At 24.5% G+C, this 21,282-nt stretch overlaps 8 protein-coding genes across 8 annotated transcripts in view; 3 read left to right on the top strand and 5 right to left on the bottom strand.

Moving 5' to 3' along the window:
- Window positions 1-706: 706 nt before the first annotated feature.
- Window positions 707-4,003, bottom strand: cand_003510 (peptidase M16 inactive domain-containing protein; the record flags this gene model as incomplete). Its single annotated transcript, XM_067210597.1, has 1 exon — window positions 707-4,003. The coding sequence occupies one exon, from the start codon at window positions 4,001-4,003 to the stop codon at window positions 707-709; it is 3,297 nt and encodes a 1,098-aa protein (XP_067067101.1).
- A 3,590-nt stretch (window positions 4,004-7,593) lies between these two features.
- On the bottom strand, window positions 7,594-8,061 carry cand_019360 (GNAT family protein; the record flags this gene model as incomplete). The annotated part of the gene is made up of 1 exon (XM_067212167.1): window positions 7,594-8,061. The coding sequence occupies one exon, from the start codon at window positions 8,059-8,061 to the stop codon at window positions 7,594-7,596; it is 468 nt and encodes a 155-aa protein (XP_067067116.1).
- A 313-nt stretch (window positions 8,062-8,374) lies between these two features.
- cand_019350 (uncharacterized protein) lies at window positions 8,375-10,000 on the top strand (the record flags this gene model as incomplete). Its single annotated transcript, XM_067212166.1, has 1 exon — window positions 8,375-10,000. The coding sequence occupies one exon, from the start codon at window positions 8,375-8,377 to the stop codon at window positions 9,998-10,000; it is 1,626 nt and encodes a 541-aa protein (XP_067067115.1).
- A 152-nt stretch (window positions 10,001-10,152) lies between these two features.
- cand_019340 (uncharacterized protein) lies at window positions 10,153-12,972 on the bottom strand (the record flags this gene model as incomplete). The annotated part of the gene is made up of 1 exon (XM_067212165.1): window positions 10,153-12,972. One exon carries the CDS (start codon window positions 12,970-12,972, stop codon window positions 10,153-10,155), a length of 2,820 nt encoding a protein of 939 aa, XP_067067114.1.
- A 531-nt stretch (window positions 12,973-13,503) lies between these two features.
- On the top strand, window positions 13,504-15,360 carry cand_019330 (uncharacterized protein; the record flags this gene model as incomplete). The annotated part of the gene is made up of 1 exon (XM_067212164.1): window positions 13,504-15,360. One exon carries the CDS (start codon window positions 13,504-13,506, stop codon window positions 15,358-15,360), a length of 1,857 nt encoding a protein of 618 aa, XP_067067113.1.
- Window positions 15,361-16,290: 930 nt separating this feature from the next.
- cand_019320 (uncharacterized protein) lies at window positions 16,291-16,863 on the bottom strand (the record flags this gene model as incomplete). The annotated part of the gene is made up of 1 exon (XM_067212163.1): window positions 16,291-16,863. The coding sequence occupies one exon, from the start codon at window positions 16,861-16,863 to the stop codon at window positions 16,291-16,293; it is 573 nt and encodes a 190-aa protein (XP_067067112.1).
- A 433-nt stretch (window positions 16,864-17,296) lies between these two features.
- cand_019310 (proteasome cyclosome repeat family protein) lies at window positions 17,297-20,623 on the bottom strand (the record flags this gene model as incomplete). The annotated part of the gene is made up of 1 exon (XM_067212162.1): window positions 17,297-20,623. One exon carries the CDS (start codon window positions 20,621-20,623, stop codon window positions 17,297-17,299), a length of 3,327 nt encoding a protein of 1,108 aa, XP_067067111.1.
- Window positions 20,624-21,080: 457 nt separating this feature from the next.
- Window positions 21,081-21,282, top strand: part of cand_019300 (protein phosphatase inhibitor) — a gene marked incomplete at both ends in the record, with an annotated part of 465 nt that continues 263 nt past the window's right edge. Inside the window, one exon of the mRNA XM_067212161.1 lies at window positions 21,081-21,282. This exon is cut by the window's right edge and continues 263 nt beyond it. Coding sequence (XP_067067110.1) covers window positions 21,081-21,282 — 202 coding nt within the window.

A 21,282-nucleotide genomic window follows, 5' to 3' on the forward strand; every position in this document is an offset into this window, starting at 1 on the left:
TCAATTAAGTTTATGTTAACTTGAACGAGCTATTCTTCTACTATTGTTATTACAGAAATAATTTAATATAAAATTTTTGAATTTATTGAAAATTTGCATTTGTATTTATTAAATAACTTTATATTTTACATTATAACTAGTGTATTTTGTGATAATACCTAGAATATTCCCTTATATAATATAAATCCTATTATTAATAAATTTTTATTTTAAATAAGCTAAATTGAAACTGAATACCTATATTCTAAATTTTATTTAATATATATATACACTTATATAAAATATCTATAGAATATCATACTTCTCTAGATAACTGATAATAATTAGTAAAATAACGATTTTTTTTTTTCTTTAATAAAAAAGTTTTATATAATAGCTTAGTATGTAGTATGTAAATTAGAGTTATTAAAAAGAAAAAAAAAAGGGGAATAATTAATAAATTTATATTTAATTATAATCATAATACTAAATATAATTTGACTAAATAATATAAAAAATTTACATTTCACTTTATATCTACAATATTTTGATCATTCATGTATAAGCTTTTTAAAAACAGATAACAGTAGATATTAATGTTGTAACTTTTAATAATTAATATATAAATAATTTTTTTTTAATTTTCCGATGAAATTTAGAAATTTTTCAAGATATTTTTGCTTCTTTATTATCTATAAGGAAATTTGAATTACTTATTAAAATTTCATTATTTATTAAGATTATAATTAGTTAGAAGTTCATCAATAGAATTTAGTTGTCTAAATTCAAATGGTTTCAATTTGGATATAGTATCTAATTTTGTTTTGTATGAATTATCTCTATGTACTGCAAGTATAAATTGAGGTAAATTGATAAATTCTTCCCATTCCTTAACAAACTCCTCAAATGTTAGATTCTTTAAATAAACAATTTCTAATTGTAACCAATCTAATGGATATACATTATTAATAATTTTTGGATAATACAAATCCATTAATTCATTAGTAGTTCTATTACTTTCTAAAAGTCTGACAGTTCTTTTTTTAGCTTTTTCAAATTCTTTTAAAGAAATGACTGGAGAATTAGTTGAAAATATAACTTGGATAAATTGATTCATAAATTTTAAAATAGATACAAGTGTATTAAAGCTTGAATAGACTACAATATTAAATGTTTCTAATGAAGATGAAAGTATATCTAAGTATATAGATAACCTCAAAGAGATCTGACCTTTAAATATCTTTGTAAATGCTCTTTTATTAATAAGATTAATTATAAGTTTATTGAATGCACTTTTATTAGATTTATAATGTCCACTATGAATTTGAAAAATAAATTCATTTGTAATTGTTTTAGACTTACTTCTAATAAAATAATAGCACTTTTTATATGAATCAGGTAGATATATCATATTCAAGGATTCTTGAATCCTAGAAGTAATAGTATTATTTTTAGGAAAAACCTGATAATATAAATTAATATCACGATCCAGATTAATATTAAAATTTTGATTAAGATGAAGAAAATTCCAAAAATCATTTAGATATGAATTTATTTGTAATGGGTTACAATTACCAATAATTAGACCCTCCAAAACTCCATATTTTATTAATAATTTAGTAAATTTTAAAATATCATATTTCCTTAATATTCTAACTTCAGATATTAATGATTTAGTATCAAGGGTCTCAATATTGAAAAATTCAAAAATATTTTGGGATGCTAAATCATTATTATAGATAGTCTTTAAATTATATATCACTAATTCAAATTTTTCTTTATAAGTATTTAAATCACATTCTCTGATAAAATTAAATATCCTTAATAAACTTTTACATAATTCTTTGTATATTATTGGAAATATTGATGCATAATTCTTTATATGAATAGTAATACCAAAGTCAATATTACTTAAATCATATAATGTTTTATAATTATTATATCTTATATTTTCTTTATACAGTGAATTAGTACAATCAATAAATATATTTTGTATTATATAAGATATTGTAATTAATTTATATATATTAACAGTTTCAAGTATATTTTTAATAATGTCTACTGGTACATATTTTATTGTTAAACTTACTCGTATATTTAAAAAAAGTTCATTTGGTTTACCTGGTAAATAATATATTGTTTTTGAAAATTTCGAAATATGTTGTTTATCAATAAGAACATTACTTGAATTATTTAAATTTGATACTAAAATATTATATAAACTTTCAGGATAATCTTGTTTAGCCACATATTTTGTATGTATATTTAAATCAACAGGATACCTTATTTTATTAAGATTCATTAAATCAATTCCTAAATTCTTTGCATAATCTTCTGTTATATTTTTTAAATTTAAGATTATATCTAATGGAATATCATCTATATAATATCGAATAAAATCATTTAATTTTCTAAAATATCTATGATTATTGAGTTCCATATTCAAATTTTCTAATTTATTATTGAAATATTCATTATATTCTTGATTTATTCCTCTTTCTAATAATGCATTAATTGGAATAGAATTTATTATAGATCTAGTTAATATTAAGATCATATTTTCAGGTGAAATATATTTTGTTACTTCTTTAATATATAATTGACTCATATCAGTTAACAATACATATTTCATTATATGATTTTGGGGAATATTGTTATTGATAGAAGAATAAACAACTTTAGCTGAAAGTCCACGAAATTCTCTATTCCGAAAATATTCAATACTATTTAATATTCTTTGAGATCTTATTTGTTTCATATCTATATCATTAATCTTCATACTTTTTATCATTTCTATTGTAGAAAAAAAAGATTCTATTATCTTCAATATTCTGGATTTAGAATCTAAAGATACCTTTAATATAAAATAATTATTTTCACCTCTACCATAAAAAAATTTTGCGACAATATTCAAAACATTATATTTTAATTTCATCTTTTTAGAAAATTTTTTTTGACCTGATTGTGTTAATAAAAAAACTATTAGTTTTAATGAACTATATTGATTATCAGGTAAATTGTTTGGAATTGGAAATACTAAAGTTAACATATTTAATTTTGATTTTATAGGAGTTAGTTGAATAATCTTGCCAATTAGATAATCAATTTTATACTTATAATTATTTAAAGTAAGTGAATATTCATTAGGATCTAAACTTGGATATCCAATCAAAAGATTATCAGATAATTCATTTATTTTACTTGGAATCCTTGAAAATATTCTATCAACATGAAATTCAAGTTCATCCAAATCTTTATCTGATGTAATACATATTGTCATTAAATCTGCCTTATAATAAGTATAATAAAATTTTAACAACTCAATATAAACATCAGTACCAGCAAACATTAAGTTAACTCTACTTATATCATTAATGGGAAATTGACTTATTTTCTTATTTATATCATCATATATAATATTATAAAGTAGTTGTAAAACCTCAAAATCTACTTGATCCTCTACTTTTATAAAATATCTTGTATCATTAAGTATATTGAGAATTGATGATTCAGTAAATTTGGCTTTCATTAAATAACTGGAAAATATTTCAAGTGATATAATTAAACTCCCTGAATTAATTTTAAATTCAAATCTTGTATGTTTAGAACGAGAAAAAGAATTCATTTTACTATTATTCTTTAATAAAAAAGTTAGGAACTTAGATTTAGAAGTATATTCAATAAATATTACTTGTGATAATAAATATGATAATCCTGGTATATGTTCAAGTCTTGATACATTTTCTAAATAAACTCCTAAAGATACCTCACTAGTTTTAAATTCTTTATTTGATATAAGATAAACCTTCAAATTATTTTTTAAAGTTAAAAAACGATATTTAGATGAATCTCCATAAAATTTTATAAAATACTTATCCTCAATTCTACTTGAATTTACTTCTTTCAAATCAATTGATTCTTCATTGTTCATGAATTCATTATTTTCTAAGGTCTTATCTTTAGAATCTCGTAAATATATAAGATTTGGTAATGTATATATATATAAATATGCCGACATTAACATTATTACAAAGATTTTCAATAAATCTAAAGAAACCATCTTTATAAGCAAATATTATAATTCTTTCTAATATAATAAGACTCTCTTTATAGTTAAAATATCAGGATATATCAATTTTATTTTATTAACTAATATTCAATATTCAATAAAGTTTTAAAATTCAAATATTATGGAAGCTACTAAAGCGCTTATAGCGTGATAGTTTATTAGATTTGACAATAATATTCTTAAACTATTCATTCTTATATTAATTCTATATAAGTACTCAATTTTGCTTTTTAGAATATATTTTTAACTATTTTGTTCATTAATATGTCATTAAATATTTTATTAGAGGATTTTTTTTTCTTTTTTTTTCAAGATACTTAAGACAAATAAATAAATATCTGAAACAGGTCTTATAAATAAATCTTAATTTTATAATGAAAAGTTTTAATATAAAATAACTTCCATTTTTATTTTGAGATATTTATTTATTTCTTAAATAAAATTAAACAAATAATAGTAGTAAAATACTCTAAATATTTGATATATGAATAGTCAATTATAAAATTAATTAGTATTAAGAATTATAAGTTAAAAATTTACATTAGCGACTTATATTAAAAATCTAAATAAAAGGATTTTACTATAACTAATAAATACATTATGTCATTATATTATACAATTATTTTATTAAATGTATATTAATAAAAAGTTAATAAAGACCAAAATTTTGATCTAATAAAATGTCTTCATGTCATTACCTAATTATGTAGATACAAATATGTACACATGCAGTATTTACCACCTTAGTATAATACTATACAAATATAGCCTATAAATAAGTATATTAGTTCTTTGTACTTATAATAAGTCTCTCATAATCTTTATAATACAATAAGAATTTATTTACTGGGGCTCATTGTTAAATGAGAAGAGACAACTTTATTATAAATAGAGTCGACAATTTTTATTAATATTCAATAAAATTTATAAAAAATTTTAATATTACTTGATTATTAATGTTTTAAGTGATTACAAGATATATTTACTTTATAAATAATAAGAATTTGTGTGGTATTTTATTTTGGTAACATTTTGATCCATGTTTATGTATCTCCATGAAATATTGCACCCATTTATATTCGAATATACGGACACATAGATAAATTACACTCATTGGAATAATTTGAATATCTTTTATTAAATATCATCCAATTTAATTGCATTTAGTTGCATTTAATTATAAATCGGACTTTTTTTAAATATTAGTACAATTTCATTATTAATTTGATTAATTCGTAAGATACCTAAAATTTAGGAATGTTCTTATTAATAGTACACAAATTATCTAAATGGTTATCAACATTTATATTAATTTATAGCACATTTCAAATATTAAATATTGAATATAATGATAATTTAGATATTTTAAAGGATATGGAATATATATCTTTTATTAATCTGAAGGTAAGTAAATTAAAAAAAGCTATTTTGACTAAAAGATATCATACATCATGTACAAAACGAGAGTTTGAAGAACTACTACAAGAATTAGTAGAACTATAAGTCAAATATTCTGAATTAAAAGTGAGAAATACATATACTACTATTAATTATGAATTATTATTTAAGAATAACATATTTTAAAGAAGTGGAATAAAATATATGCATGTATAAACAGTATAGAACTTGAAAAGTTATCAGAAATAAGAATAAATTTACCATTTGGATCAAAGAAACTTATATTCCAAGAATTCTTAGGAATTTAAGTTTAATTAAAGAAAACTGAAATCTAGGTTAGCCTTTCTTGAAGAATACAAATTAAGAATGGGGTAAATATGTTGTACTGAATGTGAAAGATATGGCCTCTTAGGAGCTAGTAGTAATATATGTGTAATGTATGATTAAACAAGACGTCAAAAGTATAGAAGAAACTTGGATAATGATGAATTGAAAAAAATAGATGCTTATATTAGCGAGTATATAAATTACTTTCCCAGGAATACCAGAAACTATGAATCCGGTTGTAGAATTAGAAGATATAGTTACTGGTAGTAGTGATATTCAAGAGCCAAGCTAATCAGAATTAACTGCATCAAGTCAGGAACTCATAATACTACTGTCACTATTACTAAAGATGAAATAAACCGATTTTAATTTATGTAATTAAAACTTAAACAGATAACAAACTATAATTAGTACCACAAAAAAAAAAAAATGGTCTAAAGAGAATTGTGATCAATATTATAATTTCTAGTGAAAATAGTGTATACTGAAATTATCATTATATCAATAGTTATATTAGATCTAATTTTTTGTAATATTGGGATTTAGATTATCTGAAATAATGTGATGATAAAAGGAATAAAAAGTAACTGTTTTATAATCTAAAAATTTAAATAATGAAGAGTTATATGGGTTAAATAGAAAATTCAAATTAAAAAAAAAATGTGACAATTTAAAAATGCTTCATAATTATGATACCGAATATAAAAAAGAATTTTGTTAATCTTCATTTTATCGGGAATTATAGGAAAATCATTATTAAGGAAATCAAACCAAATTTTTTGAATAACGAGAAAAAGAAATTTAAATGATTTGAATGAGGAAACTAAAATATTTAATTAAGAAATGGAAACAACTTAAACAGTTAAAAGAGATACTAAGAGAATATATATTAAAAGATAAAACATTTCAATTAAAATTAGAAACAATTTAAACAGTTAAAAGTTGATAGAATATATTCAAAAGTCAGAATATTTAATTAAAAGATGAAGATGATCTATCATATTTTAAATATTGAATTTTATTTTTTTTTGGTTATATATGATTTTTGATTTTATAAACTATTATATTAACTTTCTATAATATAATTAGTCAAAGAAAATCAATTTTTATTTTATTTTAACCCTATGAATATCTTTTTGATAATATTTAAATAATGAATATATAAATTATAGTATCTATATAATATCTAATTGTTAAAATACTAGTTCTGAATAATTACTAAGAAACGGATCCATAATTATATATACTTTCTTTAATATCTATGATTATATTAAATCCTCAGTATATAATTTTGTGTTTATAGTCAAAAATTCTGATATATATGATTTTCTAAAGAATAACAAAAGTTCACAATAATTCCAACTTTATATTAAATAATTTGCATATGAGAATTAAGTAATTATAAACTCAATATAATAGTAATCAGTTTTGTATATAATAATATATTTTTTTAAAGTGATTTGGTATTTTTCAGTAATTTTATTTAAAAGATAATTTTCAATTAATATTGACTAGACTTTTAATAATCATAACTTCTAATATGAATAATTATGTAAATTAATTGATAGCAATATTTGACTATTATTTTTTTATTTAATAGATATACTTAACAAAAATAATAATATATAGATATTGAGTTTGTTATTTAGAAGATTTTCATTATAATGATAAATAAGATAATGTGGTTTGTGGTTTTTTTTTCTCAAAAAAAAAAAACATTTGAATTCTTAAGATATAAAAGTAATAATTTAATAGCTAATAAAATACTTAAATAATTTTGTATAAGGATTTCAGTAAAATAAAAATTTCCATTAAATTTATTATATTAATTCTTTTGTTGGTGGTATAAAATATTGTCTCATTACTTTTGTATCCATAAATTCAAATCCTAAATTTGTATACAAGGCTTTAGCAATTTCACATTCAACAGTAAGATCTAAACGACTGCATTTAAATTTATTTTTTGCTTCATCTATAATATGCTTGCATAAAAAAGTTCCAATTCCTCTATTTCTATATTCACTACTTACTATTAAATGCTCCAATCTTGCATCATCAGGTCGGCCTAGATGAGGTAATATGTATAAACTAGCATAAGCTATTATTTTATCATTTTCAGTATCTAATATACAATATGGATGAAATGAAGATACTTTTAATTTTTCTCTGACTTCTTCTTCTGTAAGATATGATGTACAACGTGTTACACCTTTCATTAAATTAAAAACTTCTTTATAATCTTTAAATTTTACCTTGCGTACTTCAAATGAAGATATTAAGTCTTGCATAATTCCTTTTTTTTTATTATAATTTTATATAAAAAAAAATTCAATAAATTTTTATATTTTTTACTTTGAAAAAAATATGTATGTATATGAATATGAAAATTATAAAAAAGTTTTGGCCTTAGAATTTTAGACTCTATCGTAATAATGAATAATGGTAATCTTTATGATAATATCTATTCAATATAAATGAATACATGCATGCATTTTTTTTTTTGCATGTAATAGTAAGAGTGAATAATTTGATACCATTTTAGCGCCAAAATGCGCTATAATAGTATCGTGAATATTAATTTGTCTTATAGGAAATTTCTTTATGGAATCAGGATTAAATATAATTAATTCTAAATATATAGATTGTGATGCAAGATATAGGGTACATAAAAGAAGTAAGACTGTTCCTTTGTTAAGATCATACCAGCGTTTACAATCATCTAGATATAAATATTCATATTATTCTTCAAAATTGATATCAAAAAATGGTTTATTAAAGATATTGTTCATAATTATTACTATATTAATAGTTATTGATATGATATTACGATATTATGGAATATTCTTTTTTAATACTCTCTTTTTTTCAACACAATCAACAAAAACAGATGGTGAAAATATAAATTTTGAAATATTAAGAAGTACTTTCGAACATTTTAATAAGTTAGATAGTAAAAGTATCTCTTTAGTACAGATGAGTAATGGAATTGGAGTAATTAGTAATAGATTTTTATCTTCAAGAAGTAAAATATATGAAATAAATTTTGAAAGTATTTTATATAGTAGAAGTAATATAAATTCATTACAAAAAAGAATTAAAGCAGATATTGAAAGAGGTAAAATTAGTGATATTGTCGGATTAATGGTATTATTATTAAAACATAAGAAGATAGGAACTGAATCTCCACTTTATAATATCATTAGAATATTACCACCTACAGATTGGTATACTGAAAATGGATTATTTTCAATGTCAAAGACAGATTTTGATGTTGCATCTTATGGTACAACAATGCAAGGAATTTATGCAGATGCTGAAAAACATTGTAATTCTGCAACATCATATATATATTCAATACAAATAAAACGTGAACTTGGATTACCTTTAACAGCTGACCATTCTAGTAGGGCACCAATAACACAAGCAGATGTTCAGTGGGCTTATATGATTATACGGACATATTCATTAAGTATAGAAAATAGTCTTGCTTTTATACCACCTACTTTATTTATTAGAAAAGTAAATAAAGTATCTTCAATAAGGATAGAAATAGATAAAGAAGAGGATAATAAGATTATTAAAGGGATTTCAATTTATACGTTAGGAAATATACAGAAAGGTGAAGAAATAGTTTTTGAAGATTTTAAAGGTATGACAGATGCAGAAATATATGTAAATCGTGGATTTTGGTTATTACCACCTCATAGAATGGTCATGCCTGTAGTATACCCTTTAAACCTACTTTCTGATGATGAAAATTTACAGAAAAGTTTACAAATATTACATGATTTTAATTGTTCTTTAAATTATACACATTATTATCAAATTGAACAGAATATCCCATTATTAAATGATTTTATACATTGTTTAAAAATTATTGCTTTAATTAGATCAAAGATACCTAGTGAAATATTATTAAATAATGGGCAAAATTTATTAGGAAAACCTTCTACTCAGAAATGTGAAGTTGATGCAGCAACAATTGGTATATCAATAATACAACAGAAAATAGATAAATTGAGATCTTCTGCTTTAAAAGTAATTGATCACTTTGGACATAGGACGACTCTTGAATTACCTGTTATAAAAGTTAGAGAAGCAGAAATGACTATATTAAAAGATATTATAAAAATACTACATAATTGGTATAATATTGTAAGTGATGCTGATACATATGAAGCTTATTATTTTGATTTATTTTCAAGTATTCAAGGTTTTGAAAATTAATGAATTATATTGCAATTAGAAAGTATTTTGATGGATTACTAATATATAAATAATAATATAAGAATATATAAAAATAGATAACAAATTAACAATGTTTCAAATACTTAAGTTAAGTAAATAAATATTTAAATATAGAAATATGGACTTTCATATTATAAGTTAGAAGATACACCTTTAATCATATTTATAAATTCATTGTATAATGCATGAGTAACAGTAAATTCTTCTTGATGAGATAAGTACTGTTTAATTAAGACCCAGAAAGATTCAATTTCATCCTGAATTAATGAAATATCAAATAAAATATTTACACTTTTTAAGTAATTTATAGATTCAATTAGAAATCCATTAACAATACAAATAATCCAGTATGAGCAATGTTTATTTACAAGTTTTGTATTATCAAGATCTATATTTTTAAAAATTTGCCTTGATATAGCCCACTTCCCAAGCATTTGTACTTGTTGATTATTATTTATATATAATTCAGTAGTGAACATTTTTTTTCTATTATTATTGCTTTTAATACATAACTCACTATTTTTATTCGCACTTTCAAATGCACTTGTATATACAATAATATTTGATAATTGTTTTAAAGTATCTTTAAGTATATCTTCTAATCTTGATGTATTAAATGCTATTGCTTGGATTTTATTTGTTAACTTTGATATATTCCATAGTACAAAAGTATGAAGAAATATAATCTCATATTTAGAGAACATCAGAGTCATAACTTGGGTAGTACTATCTTCTTCATTAAAATCTGAATACTCATGCTTATTAGCATTATTAATGGATATTTTCATAGTTTGATTATACAAATTAACTACTTTTGAAAGAGAATTTTTTCTTATGCAGTAAAATAAATATAAAATTGAAAGAAAATATACTAATTGTCTTTCAAATATTAAATTATTTATATTAAAATTCCGTGGTGGGCTATATTCACAATTGTTTGTTACAGATTTGGAATTATTATATTTTAAATTATTATCATGTACAAGTTCAATCAATATTTTTTCTTTTAAAACATTTAAATTCGGAATAGCCCTTGATGTATCATTAATTGATGTAATATATGATTTCAAAATTATTCCAATACAACTATCTATAATATCTTGATATGTTCTTTTTATAATTCTTAAAATAGAGTTTTCAGTTGTATCAGTATCAAGAATTCCAAAAGTTTCATATTCAGTGATAATCATACTTAGTCGTAATGTTATAGATTTATCACAAATTTCTCTATTAATTTTTATATATATATTTTTAATATCTTTTAAATCTTCTGTAGTAGATATATTTAATAAATCTTCCCAAATATTATTAGTAAAATATAAATGGCTACTAGTAGATATAACTTCGTTTATTACATATTTACACCAATCAATATAAGTTTTTGTTATCTGTTTAGTTAATTTCTGCTTATTTAAATATTTAGAAGTATCATTGAAATTCAATTCTTCTTGTTTATTAGTTTTATTTTGTGTTTCCTCTATACATTCATTTATATTAGAAATATGTATATCATTTATAGTTCTTATTATATTTCCAATAGATTCTTTCAAATAATTAAATCCATCTATTACAGATGAAATTGCAATTTTCAAATCATTTCTATTTTTAATTAATATTACACTACATAATGCTTGAATTGAATTAGTCATTGTTTCTTGTAGACAATATTTCAATATAACTGAAGCTAAATCTAGCAAGCCCTTATTCAACAAAATTTCTATGATACCTATTAAGGGTTCCATTATTCCCTCGCTAAGATTTTCACACCCAATAATAAATAAACTTGATCTATCAATATTATTTGATATATCATTATCATCCAAGCTATAATTTGATTTATAATTGTTATTGTTATTAATAACTTGACAATCTTCTATAACTTTTATTTTATCCATATTTATACTCTCAATTTCATTTATTATATTTCTTGTTTGGTTATTAACTTTTTCAATATCTTCGCTTGAATCCTCAAAATTCTCATTTATATCATTAATATTGCATATATTTCTTTGAATCTCTAGGATAATATTAGATGATAGGCAATCAAATTGATAAATTATATTTTTGTACAAATCATCTGTAAATATGTATTTCTCATCGCCAAGTGATATATATGCATCTATTGCTTTTCTACAGCAATCCAATATTTCTTCATTCCTTGGATCCTCTAAATATTTCTCACATTCAATATTATTCTCAGTATTATTTTCATTTTGTATTGACTTATTCCCGGTAAAACACTTTCCTATAAGACGGGTTTTAAGTGCTACTATAGCTCTTTCAAAAAAGTCATTACATGTCTCTAGTATCTTCAAATATATCTTTGAATCTTTTGAAAGGTTCAATAGAACATCTTTCCACTTTCTGAATAATGATAATATTTTGTTATATTCCTCATTTAAGTAATAACCCTCTAAAAGTTGTCCTATCAATTTCAAGCTATCTAAAATATCTATACACTTTCTAATTATCGATATTTTATTTAACTTTTGCATTTCATAATTATTAAATAGCTCTTTCGTAAGTATTTCCATTGGTTGTTTCACTTGTTGAACTTGACTATTTAGCTTGTAAACACAATCAGGTATACTTGATAGATCACCATCTAAAGATTTCAAAATATTAGTACTATCCATAAATTTTGTATAATTTGTATATAAAAGTAGTTGCATATCTGTGTCATACTTTCTTATATTTTCAGATAGCTCATTAGCTATATAAAGTAGATCTTTCAAATTTCTTGTTTTAACTATTCCACTAAATACAGAGTTAATGTCAAGATTCCTGTCTCTAAAGTCAATATCTGCTAAAATATCTATTATTTCTTTCTTATTCATATTATTTATGTTATTTTCCTCTGACTTTTCAACCTCTTCAGATTCTCCATAATATGCCTTTAGAAGATCATCTAAATGATCACGTCTTTTCTCTAAATCTAAGTTCAGCTCCATATATGTATTTCTCTAATTATAATATATCTAATTCTGCATTTGAACTGTTTAGTGTAACAAAAATTTTACTTCTAAGTAATTCCCAAACATTCTGCACTTTGCATCACTTGGCGCTAATAATAGTGGTACCGAGTGTTTGTAGATGGGATTTTTTTTGTACAAAATTTTATTACCACTTATCTTATGTGTTTTATAAATTTTTCAAAATATTGACTTATATTCATAATTAGACATAAAATATTGCATTTATTAGTTTTTAAATGGGTTATTTATTCGTTAATCTATCTTTTTTAATTTCAATATCTGTTAAATAAGTTATTTAGCTTATGTTCTCAATAGGGGTATAAATTTAGAAAGTAAGCTATATTGACACTTTGAAATTATTTTAAACTCTCTATAAGGAATTAAGTTTCTATTAGGTTTTATTAGGTAGACTTTAAGTCAAGGTTTTATTTGATATTACTAAGGCGGGCTATTCACGAGATCTTTAATATTTTAAAGATAGTGATGTATATTATAGCTTTAAAGGAAATGTATACAAGTAAATGGACAGGTTTGAAATTTATACATTTAACTTTAATTGTCGTAATATGTAGTCACAATTCAATATTCAGTTTAATGGCTAAAAATACCTATTCACCTAATCTAAAATTGCAGGATGAATCTTTAAGTGAGGATATAAAATTTGAGCTATTAAAACATACAATGGGTTCTAAGCCAAATATACAGCCAGCTGATACAGATATAAATACTTTAGATTTAAAAAATGAGCCTGAGATATCGAATTCTCTTAATTACGAAACTCCCTTACTTATCAATAAATCTAATGTTGAGGAGAATATAGAGAATAAGTTAACTAAAGAAATGAATTTTGAGGTTGCATCTGAGTATAGATCTGATGAAGAATCTCAAGAGAATGATACTAAGAATTTTGGAGAAAAGTCTCAAGAAGACATGTTTGACAGTTCCACTGAAGTAACTATAACACCTAGTAATGGTCCAACATTTAAAAAAATGAATATTAATTATGACAAAGATGAGGATACTAATTTTGACTCTATAGAGTTGATTAAAAAACAGAATAGAGAGATTCCAGAATTCTATTATCAAGGTCCACAAATAAAAGAATATCAGGGAGATAATACAAATCCTAATATAAAATTGAATACAGCAACAAACAGACAATATATACAGGATCAAAAAGTTAAACAAATAGAAAAATATGTTGGGAAAGAAAATTTTCCAATTATTAATCCAATAATGACTATAAATAAACCAGTAAATATATCACAATCAACAGTTGCAGAAGTTAATCCTGCATTCAACACTCTAGGTTCTATGGGTCCTATAAATTATAAAATAATTATTCCTTCTTCAAGTATTAATCCAGTTCCTACTCAGAATTTTTTCCAAGCTCCAATTAATAATAAACCTGAAATAATAGTAAAAGACTCCATGATAAAGAAACCTAAAATTTTAACTAGTAAAGAAAGAATTATACCTAAACAAAAAGAAATTATACAGTCAAGACCAGAAATAATGCAGTTAACTAAAAAAGTAATGCCAATTAGAAACAAGGTAGCAGAGCAGACAAAAGTTATACCAGTACCAGTAAAGAAGGTAATTACACCTATTAAGAAGAAAGTTGAGGTTATTCCTGCAATAAAGAAACTTACAATTCCCAAAATACCTAATAAAACTGTTAAATATGTTTCTAAACCATTAACTATAGTCAAACAACCTCCTCCAATGCTACAAGTAATTAATAGAATCCCAACTCTAATTGGACATATTCAAGAACCAAAACCAAAATTGATAAAATCGAAACTTAGGAAAAGATTAATTCCAGTAGTCACTAAAAAACCTAAACCTAAGACACAGAAATTTTTAGCTACTGAAAAAGGATATAAACTTAATAATTCTCGTTTTTCAAATGAGGTGAAAGTAAAAGAACTAAAAGTAATAGAACCTAGTAAAGTAGTTATAAAGGAAATAAAACCTATTCCTGTGAAATCTCAATTGATGAAGCAAAATACAATAAAGGAGCAAAATTTTAACCAACCAAATATTATAATTCAATCAGATTCTCAGGAGAAACCTCAGTTAGAATCGGGAATATTAAATAAAGGAATTCTTAACTATCCACTATTATCCAATGCAGAATTTGGTATCCCAAATTTTCAAACACAGCAACTCAAGATTCCTGATGTTAAAGTAATGGGAGAAACATTTGGTTTAGATATGAACAAAGCTTTACCATCTATTCCAGGTCGTAGTTACAGCAATCAAGCACCATGGTATAGGCAATCGACTATTTTATTTATCTTGATGATAATAATTGTAATCATTGGACTTGGATGCTTTTTTTTGTTTTATTTTTCTCGTTAAACTTTGAAAATGGACCGCAAAGGTATATCTTATAGTAAAAATAGTACAATTAAGATATATTTTTAGAGCAAATACATAAGTAAAAATGAATATTACTTTTTGTTTATATTTAATTTATACAGGAATGGATCTAGTTTCATTATAAGTTAGTTTTATATTTAATTAATAATATTATATTTATACTCATTATAATATAGCTTTATTCTTCCTAATGTTTGTAATAATTAACTATCATTATCTTATACAAGAAATTTTACAGTTTCATTCTGTTTTGAGTTTAATTATTGGAAAATGAAATCTCATTAAATATTAAAGAATTATTAGTATTCAAATTTAGTTTGAATAAAAAAATTAAACATAGGTAGTGAAAATATAAATTTTGGTTGGTTCATTATAGTTTTTATATGCAACTTTTATATAACCTAATATTATTCAATGATTCTAATATATTTTATTCATTGTAATGTTACAGAATTTTTAAATTAATAAGAGTTTGTATTTTAGATACCAATAAACTAAATGAGAATAACTAGTAACAAATTTTCTTTTTTTCATATATAGTTCCTAGAGTCTGTCTTAATTAAACTATTATTTTTTAAAAAAAGAAGAGGAAAAAGTTTATATTTCCAAGTAAATAAGGTGTTCTGTTTGATTATTACTATGTATTTAAGTATACTTTGTAGTTTTTATACCTAAGAATTTACCTAGAAATCTAATAAGCTTTTACTTAATAGTATGTAATAATTTTTAAATTACTATATTTCTAGATTTAGTTACTAATTTGCAATATATATTTACTTAATTGATATTATTGATGAATATTATGATACTTAAATTTTATTGTTTATTATGTCATAGAATACTTCATATATTTTCATCTATCATATATATTTTAAATAATAAATTAGCCCATGCTTGTATATCTCTATGCTATTTTGGTGAGTCTATTGTTGATGTATCTGATGAGGTATCTAAATTTAGTAAGCCAATCTTTTTTTGACGTTTCAATTGAAGTGAATTTTCAATAGAATCTTCAGTATATAATTCATTATTAAATCTATTATAGTTGGAATTCTCTGGGATGGGATTATTCTTAGAGTAGCTTAGTGGATCAGATAAAAAAGTGTTAATATTTGATTTTCTTTGTTCCTCTAAAATACATAAGATATCTTCTAATTCACTACATCTTCTAGTTAATTTAGAATTCTCGTACTCTAGAGTTCCAAGTTTATTTTGTAATATTTCTAATTTTGATCTTGCTTCTATGAGGACAGCATTCGTCTCTCTGGTATAATTCTCCGAATCCATCTTGTATTTATCATATTCTTTAGATAAATTCTTTAAAAGTGATAACTCTAATGAGAGTGAATTTAATTTTTCCTTGTATCTCTTCTCTAACTGCCCTTGACTTCTTATATTTGATGTACGTAGCCTGTGTAGCTCTTGTTGGAGACCTTCAATATCATTTTGATAATGTATGCATTTGCTGCACTGAGTTTGCATAAATATATTGGTATTTGTATAGTTATATATAGTAACTACTCTACTTTATGCCTCAGATAACTATATAATCTGCTTTCACTTTGATATATTTTTAGAAAGATATGAACCCGCTCGTTAAAATAAATCAATATGACCAAATACCGGGATATCCGGTACTCCCCGGTATTTTTAGTGCAAGATCAAGGCACAAAGACCCACAACATATACGCACCAAGAGTTTTTTTAAGTGCGACACGTTTGGAAATACTAACAAATATTTTAAAATCAAATTTACAGTATAATAAATCTTAGTGAGTCTTTATTTAAGGAAAATTGACTTATCAATAAATAATGTAAATACTAAAGGCCTACTAACAGTTGATATGCTATAGTAAAGTAAAATTACATTATAAAGTAAAAGTGAATTTCCTACATAATTGATTCTTCATTAATATTAACCATGCCACTCAAATGGCTGAGGTGGACTTTGTTCAGTAGTGGTTGACTCTACATGTTCATCCACAATACTTTGTTCCTGCTGCAAAGACTCTGTATTATTTTTGGTTGTATTGTCTTTAGTCTCACCAATAACTTCAGCAAATTCCTCAGGTTCATCTGGTTTTGTATCCCTTAATAGGATAAATCCAGACATCTGTTTCGGGAATATAGGAACGTATCTAGAATCTGGTAAGTACTCAATGTACTTAACTTGTGCTGGAAGTACTCTACATGGATTTTGTAAAATAGTCGTATTACCATGAACTAATCCTGCATCTAAACTTTTCATAGTGTTATCTTTATCTTCACTTATTGTATCAATCTTATTATCAGTATTAATATCCACTAACATTGCAGTTGTACTCACTGCAGAAGTAGAATTCCCATTTCTAGTTTCGTCATCAATAGTCATTGCAGAGACTTCATTAACTTCAGTCTCAGTATTTGTAGTAATCTTTTTATTTTTCTTGTTTGCAGTTGATAAAACAGCAGTGAGGACAACTTTCTTATCTTCGCTCTTTGCAACAGAAAATGGTTTTGGATAATCAAACATTCCAATAGAAGCATTACATTTAACTTTGAAATTTTTTGGCATCCTAATATCTTCAGTAATTCCAATAAGGGCAGTTGGATAGTATACTAAAGATATACAATGTACTAATGGAAACCAGTACCAAAATTGCGAAAAAAGTGTAAGTCCAACGACAGATTTCGATCTTATATGACCAGTACGTGAGAATAAGGATGCCACAACATTCCTTCCTCCTGAATCTAATAAACCAACTCCTAAGATTGCACCAAATCTTGTTGTTACATGTTCATGTTTATCAGTACAAGCTTTAATCATTTGTTGCCTAATAGCATTTGTTTGATCACATAAAGTATTATTTAGTTGCATAAGCACAAAACCAAGCCCAATATATGCAGCTTGTCTAACAAAATCTGTAGTATCACTTGTCATGTTTCTTAATATGGAAAGAACACTTTGTAGTCCAGTTCCACAGCAAGTCATACCCAATGTCAAAGCAGCGGCGTATCTTACATGTGGATTGTAGCTATCACAAAGTAATTTAAATACTTGTGGTATATTGTGTGCTCTATTACATAGAACTAAACCTAAAGCAAATACTGCAGCTCTTCTATTATCATCTGATAATTCTGAAACACATGAATGCAATAATTTTTCCAAAGCGAATTCATTCCCAGTACCACAGTAGGCTAACCCTAGAACATACAAGCTTCCATATCTTATAAAATGTTCATTATCTGAATTCAACTGAAAGTATAAGTCATTTGCCTCTTCCTCCTTCTGATACATAACAAGTCCCATTGCCAAAGAACAAGCCCGAACAATCTTCTCATGTTGTGTATCTTTTGCATAAGATAACAAGTCACTTATAACCTTAGAAGATCCAGATCCCAACATTACCATTCCTAGTGCATAAGTAGCTGCCTCACCTGCAACAGCATTATCCATATAAAGGATACTTTTTAATTCGTCATATATTTCAGGATCACATGATCCCATACAAAGTAGTCCTAAACCTAAGCATAATCCATGTTGCAATACTTCATTTCTTTGACAATTGTGAAGTTGATTCAATAAATACTCCTTTATTTTATTATCAAAGTGATTGGCATGAATTAAACCAAGAGCATAATAAGCTCCACCTTCGCTATATGGGCCTCCATGAGAATTAGATGTATTTGAAGTTCTCCCAATAGATGAACCTGAAATCCCCTCTCCATGACTAGGACCAGAAGATGTCGCATTATTTCCAGATATCGATTCTCCTGAGTATGATGTTTGAGGTAAGCAAGTAGATAGTACTTTAAATGATTCTTCTATATGACCCATATGAATAACGCCTAATGAAGCAGATGTAGAGAATCTTGACCAATGAGTAGCTTTTCCAAGCCATTCCAAATTATTTCTTAAAAAAACATCACAAGTAGTTCCAGCTTGCATCAATGCATGGGACATAACTAAAGCAGTATGGATAATTGAAGACCTTTGATCAGAATTACTTCTTATATAGTCCAAAAGTCCCAAATCAGGTTGATTATTCAAATATAGAAATTGTAAAGTTAAATTAATTGAGGCATCACCTCTTAGTATATACTCTAATTTCTTTAAGGGTGTAGAGTGGATACTCGATTTCAGTGTTAGAAAGTTAGATTTATTCGTAGTATTATTGTTAGAATTAACATGGATACTCTCATCTATTGGTTGATTTTGTTCGTTTAAACTATCTGTATTAGATAATTTCTTTATTTCCTCTAATATTCTCAAAATAAGAGATTGATTTCCATAATCCTTAAGAAGAAATGCAATTGAATATCCCATCAAAATATAATCTTTAGTTTTAATTAAATTATGTAGGATAAATGCCAATTTCTGGGAATTTCCAGTATGATACAAACATTCACAATATTGAGGTAATAATTCACTGATTTTAGTTATTTTCTCATTGATTATATCACCATAATATCCAATTTTATTTATACCAATATAATTTTCAATAGCTTCAATTAGAATATTGTAGCATTCCAATCTAAATCTGTTTGAGCTTACAATCATATGAGCTGATTCAACGAAATACTCAACTATAGATACCAAACTATCACATATATTCCCTACATCATCTAAAATACTCCTCATAATATCGCATCTTCTAGCTTCTATTGCTATCCCTATAGCATCAATATAATTGCCATTAGCTGTACAACGCTTTATCAAATCAGACAAAATCTCCTCTAATCTCAAATCCACTTTATCTGATTCGTTATAATAATAAAGATTGTTTGAGTTGGAGTTTGATTTATCTTTATCACTTTTATCTACAGACTCAGTTTTCTTGTATGAATCATTACAAACTCTTATAAATTCATCAACACACTTTACAACCATACATTGAGTATATGGGTTATTTTCAGAAGGATCAAACAACTTAGTGCAGCTAAGTAAATATTTTAAAGCTTCATTGTAATCTTCTAGATGAAAGTAAACTTTTGATGCCAATAGTGCAGCTAATTCCCTGTTTGAAAAGCTTTCATCTTCATAACAGCTCTCAATCAAACCTATACAATCAGCAATCTCATACCAGTAATTATCAACAATCATATTCAGTTGTTCTAATGCATATAACTTTAATTCCTCAGTATCTTCATCTAGTAATGCCAGATACACTGAAGCAGACGTCAGTTTAGATGAGATATTCTGCATTGCAGATACTCCAGATATTAACGAAATAGTGCCAGAGTCCTCTAATAATGTTACCATTCAATACTCAATATATTGACAAAAAAGAGTTTAGCTAATATCTCACTTGGAAGATGTTCTCCTTGTGCCAATATTCCAGTATATTGCAGGTATATCCAATCTAATCAGTTATAAAATAAACCGTACAAAACTATACCAAGCTTTTTTTTTTTTTTATAATAAGGCTTTGCCACGTTGTAGTATAGTTTACTCTATTATTTGAATACCTCAATCTACACTCTTAATTTCTATCCCCCCCTCTCTTTCTTAGTCCGTGGGGTACAAGGATTATAAGCCTTCATAAACAAGCGCTTTTTGTGTGCTAAGTTTACCGCTTATAAAAGGGGATTTATTATATTTTTTAATATAAGAATTTATAAAAAGTTTTATTAATTCCTTTTTTTTTTGTAGTTATCTATAATAATAAATAAATAAATAAATGACCATAAAATAATGGAGATTAAAGGGTTATACTAGAATGGCCAGAATAGTGGCAATTAGTAATTCTACACATAATTCTAAGAGCGCCAGAAATTATACAGGAGTTAATGCACATAACCTACAAGATAGGACTGAAAGTCATAATATGAGAATGGCTACAACCACAACTATAGAAGTTAATTCTTCACTTAAAAATAGTAGTGCTACACAATTAATATCTTTGAGGACTGAGGAATATT

This window comes from Cryptosporidium andersoni (assembly GCF_001865355.1).
Source record: "Cryptosporidium andersoni isolate 30847 chromosome Unknown contig_11, whole genome shotgun sequence".
Lineage (NCBI taxonomy): Eukaryota > Apicomplexa > Conoidasida > Eucoccidiorida > Cryptosporidiidae > Cryptosporidium > Cryptosporidium andersoni.